Source organism: Mus caroli, unplaced genomic scaffold, assembly GCF_978045245.1.
Source record: "Mus caroli unplaced genomic scaffold, Mus_caroli_1 scaffold_4, whole genome shotgun sequence".
Taxonomy (NCBI): Eukaryota; Metazoa; Chordata; class Mammalia; order Rodentia; family Muridae; genus Mus; species Mus caroli.
Genome location: NW_028227259.1, coordinates 98,908,652 through 98,916,760, shown reverse-complemented (window position 1 = coordinate 98,916,760; position 8,109 = coordinate 98,908,652). Strand labels below are relative to the sequence as shown.

Below are 8,109 nucleotides of genomic sequence, written 5' to 3'. Positions count from 1 at the left end.
CTTTCATTCTTTCCTTTTTAAAGAAAGGGTAACACATAAAAATATTTTGACCCAAAAATTATGTGTCCATTAGAGTACTAGAGAGGCTCCCATGATGCCAGTTTGGGAATCTGTCTTTAAACCACCAGTTTAGGATACAGAGATAAATTGATGTCTCTAGCACTGTAACTCTAGAGCAGTAATTCAGAAACTAAATGGTTAATGTGGTGGTGAGAAAGTATTATAAAGTTGTCTTGAATATGTATTCTTTTCTAACTGCTTTCCCAGAAGCCTTCTTCCTGAAGATCTGAGAAGATGAGTGGTCAGACCCCACCCACACTCCAGAAGCTAGCAAGGGAGACACTGCTGAGAAATGAGGCTTTGGCCATATCCTCTCTGGAGGAGCTACCAGCTGTGGTCTTCCCACCACTGTTCCAAGAGGCCTTTGCTGGCAGACTCAACAAGCTCATAAAGGCAATGGTGGCAGCCTGGCCTTTCCACTATCTCCCTGTGGGGCCATTGATACAGACACATAACCTGGAAACCTTGCAAGCTCTGCTAGATGGAGTAGATATGATATTGACAAGAAAATTTCACCCCAGGTAAGCAATATCCAAGTATTGTATATGGGAGTATAAAGAGAACACAGTAGACATTGCCAGGGAGAATGGCTTTGTCCTAAGTCTTAGATGCTTCTGATTGCATAAACAAGCAGAGATACAAGTTTCTTGAAATCTACTGTTTACTTGTAGAGAGCACAGATGGATATGGATTAGACTTGAATATGGACTAGAGTAGACTTAGCCTCACAGTAGAATGAGCCTATCCCTGGCCTTCCTAATAATAATAATACTAAGGAGAAATACTGTTTATCTTAGTGAAAGAAAAGTATTCAACTGTACAGAGGCCCAGGAAACTTCTGTAGCATGCCTGAGTACACCTTGAATATCAGGTGATTAAAAAGCAAACACCTTAGCAGGGAGGAGAGCTGAGTTTAGATACATGTAGCAAGATGACTGCTGATATTCATATGTTTCAACCACAGGAGGCCAAAACTTCAGGTTCTCAACATGAGAAATGTGGACCATGTCTTCTGGGAAAAATGGGACGATGCAAATGACAGTGACTCTGATGCAGAGACCTTGGATGAAAAGCAAGTAGTGAAGGTCCCTCGCAGATATGCACTGAGGCAGCGTCTGAAGATCATAGTTGATCTGACAATCTGTTCCCGATTCAATGAACAAAAAACATATTTCTTGAATTGGGCCAAGCAGAGAAAGGGGTCCATAAATTTCTGCTGTACAAAGATGAAGATCTGGGATGCACCAGAGGAAGTTATCAGAGAAATCATGAATGTTTTTCATCTAGAGCACATTACAGAATTAGAACTGTATACCGACTGGACTCTGTTGCGGCTGGCACATTTTGCTCCCTACTTTGGGCAGATGAAAAATCTTGAAAAAGTCTTGCTGGCACCACTCCACAAGAATACCTCCCCTATTATGAATATAACAAGGGCCACAAAAGTCAAGTGTATCAAAAAGATTATTTCTCAGTTTTCCAAATACAACTGTCTCCAACATGTCTTCATGAAACGTGTCCATTTTCTCAAAGACCACCTGAATCAGATCCTAGGGTAAGCAAGTATGGAGACCTGGGTCAGTCACCAAAGCAAATCTGTCTCTCTTCTCTTAAGGATCAGTGATACATAATGCCTGCCACTCACTAGGAACAAAATTTAGATACTCATAAGACTCTGGAAGTTATGTCTTGTTTCCATGTATTCTGAGATATACAAGGGAAAATTTACAAGTTAATTCAGTGTCTCAATAAACACTCATGGAATACAGAAGTGAGTTAGTGTAAAGAGGAGGTCAGCTCTAGTAAGCATGGGTTGTAATTCTTCATCAATCATGCCCAACCAATCAAATGCAAAGGGACCAGCAAGGGGAGTGTGTAGTAAGGTTTCAGGGTACACATCAGCACAGTGTGAACATGAGCTATATGCTCAGATCTGGGGGAACAGCCTTCTATCTTTGCCCAGTTCCCTGGGATACAATGTTTTGAGCCCAAGTAGCACTGAGTGTATGGGACAAGGAGTATTAACATGGCCTGAAAATTAGAGGCAGCATGACTGCAGAGGGAATGATAGAATGCAGATTCAGAGTTCACAGAAAATATCAAAATACCATCGGGGGTTTCTTGGGTTGGAAGTTCTTCTGTGTGCTTTCTTCTTCTTCTTTTTTTTTTTTTTTTTGGAGACAGGGTTTCTCTTTATAGCCATGACTGTCCTGATATTCACTTTGTAGACCAGGCTGGCCTTGAAATCAGAAATTAACCTCCCTCTTCCTCTGGAGTGCTGGGATTAAAGGCATACACCATGCCCAGCTTCTGTGTGCTTTCTTAGCTTAAGTGATGAATTGGTTTTCAGCTTGAGGGTGAGGCCCAAGGGTGAACTGTGGGATTGACATGGCTGAGCAGTTTCCAACAGGAAGCATCATAGATGTTGTCCTTGATCATTTATTTAAAATAACCTTGGGGCACTTGGTTCATTCTACCACTGTGTACATCCCAGCCAAACCTTTACAATACCACTTGCCAGATATAACCCTCTGGTCTCCTCTATCCCTAGGTGCCTGAGGACGCCCTTGAAGACCCTCTCCATCACTCACTGCGTAATTTCACAGACAGACTTGGATTCCTTTTCCTGCTGTCACAACCTTTTTAAGTTAAAAAATCTGGAAATCAGAGGAGTGACATTATTTGATTTTGAACTTATGCCTCTGAGAGGTCTCCTAGGAAAACTGGCAGTTACTCTTGAGTCTCTGGATTTTCAGTGGTGTAGCATGAAGGACTCCCAGCTCATTGTCCTCTTACCTGCACTCAGTCAATGCTCTCAGCTCAACCAGATCAACTTCTACAGCAATGACTTCTCCATGGCCATCTTGAAGGACCTTTTACAGCACACAGCCAACTGGAGCAAGATGAATGTGGAACAATACCCTGTCCCTCTGGAGTGCTATGATGCATTGGGTATTGTCTCCAGAGAAAGATTTGTCCAACTTTGTCAGGAGCTCATGGATACCCTGAGGGCCAAAAGAGAGCCTAAGAGCATATCTTTTGCAACAAATGTCTGCCTTAATTGTGGCAGGACCTGTGTCTATGGCCAGGGGGCAAGACTTTGTTCTTGTTTGCAGTAAACATGGATACAAGACTTCTAAATAGGAATAAATGACATGCTTGGGACACATCTCTCATCCAGGGTGCTCAGAGACTGTGACTTCAGACTTCCCATATGGTTAGAAGTAAAGAGATATACAGTGACTGGGACCCTGAATGCTTAGATAGAAATGTGGACTATTCCAATAGATTGTTGGACCAGGGGCATGATGGAGTCAGAAAAACAGTTTGGCATTTATATGTGGCTTCTGCCCAGACAGTATACAGAGATGCTTTTTGTGTACCTATAAACCTGGATGATGTCTCCCTGGGGTCTTGGACTTTTACCAACCTTACTACCAGGTCCAGTGTCAGGAAGATAGAATGGGTCCAGGATTGGAAAGACACTGTTTTTTTTATGAACGAAGCAAAATTCCAGGTCAATATGGCATGTATAAAATAAAAGTTTTCTTGGCACATCTTTCCCTGGTCTCTTGCCTGGGCTACATGTATAACACTTTTGTGCGGCTGATCAGTTATGTGCACAAAACATTTACATTAATGTGAGGAAGATAAACACAAATCTTGTGAAGGGGGATTAAGAGGATCACAGATGGTTAATATCCAGTATGTTGAGACCACAAGGCACCTTGGACCCATGAAAGATGCCTAAAGGTAGGAAGACAACATAGAGCAAAGTAAACAGGCTTTCCATTCTGGCTTTGAAATTCTGATCTTTTTGTCATGCCTTATTGAGCTTACTAACAAGAACCTCTGAGTCTTTATGCCACTTGTCTCTAGAGCCCTATTCCTATGGAGTCCCAAACTCTATGAAGTACCCATAGTGTATAAAAAGGTGCCCACTCTTATGCAGGTACCTTTGCTACATAAAGTATTTACTTTAAAAAAGACTTGTATTTTAAGTCTTCAGTTGTAATAAAAGGAAAAGAAAAATCTCATTTTGCCTAGTCATTATACCCCTTTCTGTATGGTAAACTATCAATAAGATAATTTATTGTTACTCTGTATTTACTGATCACTTAGAACATGAGTTCTCTTTAAATATCATTGTTACTTTCTGCATTGAATAGCATAGCTAAACTTAAGACCTCGGCAACAGATGCCCTCTAGAGATAAGTCAAAATGTACACATTGATGACAGGCCTGTCACAATTCGATCTTTGGAAGGTGGATAAAGGTATCAGCTATTGGTGGACACATGGACATCTAAGCTGGCTTAAGGGATTGAAGAAAACAAAGAACAAACCTCTCTCAGGCTCCTTCTTTCTGTCTTTCCCCACAACCTGACTCCCTGTCTGAATGTTCAGTTCTCTGGCCTTGTTCCTTTGGACCAGTGAACTCACCTGAGATTTGCTAATAATAAACATGCATTCAAGTTCTTTAAACAAGAAAGCCATATATTGAGGGAGATTGCTCACAGCTTAAGAGTATGTGCTGCTTTTGCAGAGGACCAAAGTTTGATTTCAGTGGAAATAATCAGGTTGTTCTTTACAGGTACTCAGTCTTCAGGTGATAGGACCCTCTTTTCTGGGTTATGTGGATCCTGGCTTTCACAAGCACAACTCCTCATTATACACATTAAGCTACATGCCTAGCCAAAGAAGTCTTTAAATAAAAATAATAATAATGACTCAATTTCACAAAGAAATAAAAAATGGCTCAATTAATTAAAATCGTGATGTTGATCAGTAGCAGTTTGTTGAGGCTGGCCAGTGGCTCACCTGTCTGGGTTCTAGTCTGGAAAGGCATCTTGGAATCTGCAAGAGAAGTGGGGGGGGGGGTGGGGGGAGGGGGGATGCTACGCGGTATGATGAAGATGGAACCAAGACAACAAGACAATCAGTCTGATCAAGGTTTGATTTTACTATTCTGGACACTTGGTTATGAAGCAGGGGAACGGGCCCTTTCCCGCCAAATCATCCTGGAGTAAAGTTGCAAGTGACCACGTGTTTGACTCCGGAACAGTAAGGTGGCAGTGGGAGTGGCAGAGCTCCGCCCCATGCTCTCTTTCTAGCTAACACTGAAACCTGAGCAAACAGGTTTCAGGCTGCGGAGGTTACAGCAGTTGTGTGTCTCAGTGAAGAGACCATGTGGAGTTTCAGGTGTGTCCTTTGACCTCTGTTGGTGAGCAATAGTATAGGGTGCTCTGGGATCCAGAGTTTGACATCCTGCACCATGGCTGAGTGAGAAGAAATTAGGAGGTTGTCAATGTTCAATATTTATTTCTGTATGTTCCTGTTCTAGCTGCATGTATGCTTACATGTCAGGAAAAGGCATCAGAACCCTATATAGATGGTTGTAAACTAGCCAGGTGGTTGTGTAGAATTGAAAACTCTGGTTGTCTGGAAGAGAAGCCAGGACTCTTACTACTGAGCCATCTTCTCTCCGGGCCCATGTTTGACAATGCAAAAAGTACTTGTGCATACACAATCACATGGAATGAGCTGTCTATTTTACATAAAACCTTACCAGTTTGGCATTATCCTTAATTCATTACATTTCAAATGTGTTTTTTTCTTTTTCCAATTTTATTAGGTATTTTCTTCATTTACATTTCAAATGCTATCCTGAAAGTACCCTATACCCTCCCCTCCACCCTGCTTCCCTACCTACCCACTCCCACTTCTTGGCCCTGGCATTCCCCTCTACTGGGGCATATAAAGTTTGCAAGACCAAGGGGCCTCTCTTCCCAATGATGGCCGACTAGGCCATCTTCTGCTACATATGCAGCTAGAGAAATGAGCTGTGGGGGTACTGGTTAGTTCATATTGTTGTTCCACCTATAGGGTTGCAGACCCCTTCCTTCAGCTCCCTGGGTACTTTCTCTAGCTCCTCCATTGGGGCCCTGTGTTCCATCCAATAGGTGACTGTGAGCATCCACTTCTGTGTTTGCCAGGCACTGGCATAGCCTCAAAAGAGACAGCTATATCAGGGTCCTTTCAGCAAAATCTTTCTGGTATATGCAATAGTGTCTATCAAATGTTTTTTGTACATGTGTTTGCAGGTTTGCTTGTTGGTTTCTTACATAATCACTATGTATGTCTGCCAAAGCAATTGCAATATCTGGCCGGGGTCAGTCCAAGAAAGGACTCGATGTAGTTCACTCCCTAGAGTGTTTATCTATCCATTCACTGGATCTGTGAACCCCATTAAACCGGATGTTCATAACTGTTTTCTCAGCACCATACAGGTTGAGACTTCAGAGCAGAAACTCAGTATCATTCTATATACTTTTATAAATACCTACTGTGAAAATTCAAGAAATTTCTTTTTGACATGGAGCTAGTGTCCCTCTTGCCTTTATCTTATTCCTGCTCAGGAATGGAATAAAAGCTGTGAAAAATAAGTAAATAAAAATCAAAATAATAAAAAACCTTAGCTGGGCGGTGGTGGCGCACACCTTTAATCCCGGCACTTGGGAGGCAGAGGCAGGTGGATTTCTGAGTTTGAGGCCAGCCTGGTCTACAGAGTGAGTTCCAGGACAGCCAGGACTGCACAGAGAAACCTTGTCTCAAAAAACCAAAAAAAAAAAAAAAAAAAACCTTAATGATTTTTATAGTATAGATCTTAAGCACATATTGACAAGAGAGGAGAAAGGAAAAAAGAAAAGAGGGAGGGAGATACAAAACTAAGAATAAATATAACTTCACCTATTTATGTCTGGAGGGAAAGGGCTGACTGAAACAAGATTCTTTGTATAATTGACATATGCTAATTATCAGTTAAAAGTACATACTAATGACAGCCATCAAGCTTCACAACAATCTTTAGAACTTTATCTTATACCAAAATACTTACATTTTTCATGAGTTTTTTTAGTGTAAATAAAAGTGGCCCATGAAAACATATGTTGCTAACATGTTTCAAGGAAAACTTGTTTCATTTCTGTTTGCAGTGGACAAAGTTTAATTGTTTAAAATATCTACCTCCTTATTTATCATTTCTTTAGGTTTTCTATACTCATTTATTCTCTTTACCAGGTGATCACATCATGCCTTTCTTTTCCTTCCAGTCCTACCTACCCTCTGTTTTTTCTCCTCATTTCCTTCTCCTATTCTCCCCAGAAAAGGAGAATTACCATGTAATATCCAAAATGAATTCAAGACCACCCAGTACCTTCCCCCTTCAAAAAGGACTTCCCAAACTGTCCTAGCAGGCCAAGTGCAGAGCCAGATAAGGAAGCTGGCTGACTAAACAAATGTAAAAACTTAGTTTTGGTGGACAAAATGATTAAGCCTACAAGCTGCCAAAACAATATTACTGTTCTCAGAGAAATCACCCTAACAGGATAGCAGCTCCCAGAGAAATTCCCCTACCCCGCCCGCCCCACACTAAATTCTGAGAAAGACCACAACCCGCACTGACCTTGTTAGGATTCCTTGTAACATTAATAGCTGTGACATAAGTTCAAAATGTACTATTGCTTTGCTGACCAAATCATAATAACCCACCATGGGGGCAAGCAAAGTGAGTCACTAGGTCAGAGGTAGTCACTATACAAACCAACCAATGTCTGAAAGGGTTACTTGCTACACCAATGAGAACCCTGTTGCTCAAATCTGCTCCTTACAAGGTATAAAAAGTATGTTCTCTCCTCTGGCCAGCATACTGAGAGGGGAGTCCCCAACATATTGGATCAATAAAAATCCTCATGCAGTTTGCAGTGATGGCGATCTCTGTGGTCTTTGTGAGTAAGGGTCTTTTGAGAAACTTCAACACCTACTCCTCACCCCCACCAGGTACCATACCACGCTGGCACACCAAGTTCCATCAGGACTAAATGCATCCTTTCCCACTGAGGCCAGACAAGGCAGCCCAGCACCTACCTGCCAGCTGGTAAGGAGTTTGCATGTTGGTTCTCCTTTTCCCTGAATTAGGAGTAATCCATGGAAATGAACCCTTGCCAATCCCAGTTGTAGACAGCTGCCCAACACAAGAGGGCAATTTAGG

General features: G+C 41.8%; 1 protein-coding gene across 2 annotated transcripts; it reads left to right on the top strand.

The window, feature by feature from the left end:
• The first annotated feature begins 294 nt into the window (after window positions 1-294).
• On the top strand, window positions 295-3,179 carry LOC147005263 (PRAME family member 8-like). Of its 2 annotated transcripts, XM_085836265.1 has the most exons (3): window positions 295-581; window positions 1,025-1,615; window positions 2,612-3,179. In XM_085836265.1, the coding sequence occupies exons 1-3, from the start codon at window positions 295-297 to the stop codon at window positions 3,177-3,179; spliced, it is 1,446 nt and encodes a 481-aa protein (XP_085692391.1). The 2 variants fall into 2 exon arrangements, with proteins under 2 accessions (XP_085692391.1, XP_085692392.1); XM_085836266.1 differs by lacking the exon at window positions 1,025-1,615.
• The last annotated feature ends 4,930 nt before the right edge of the window (window positions 3,180-8,109 follow it).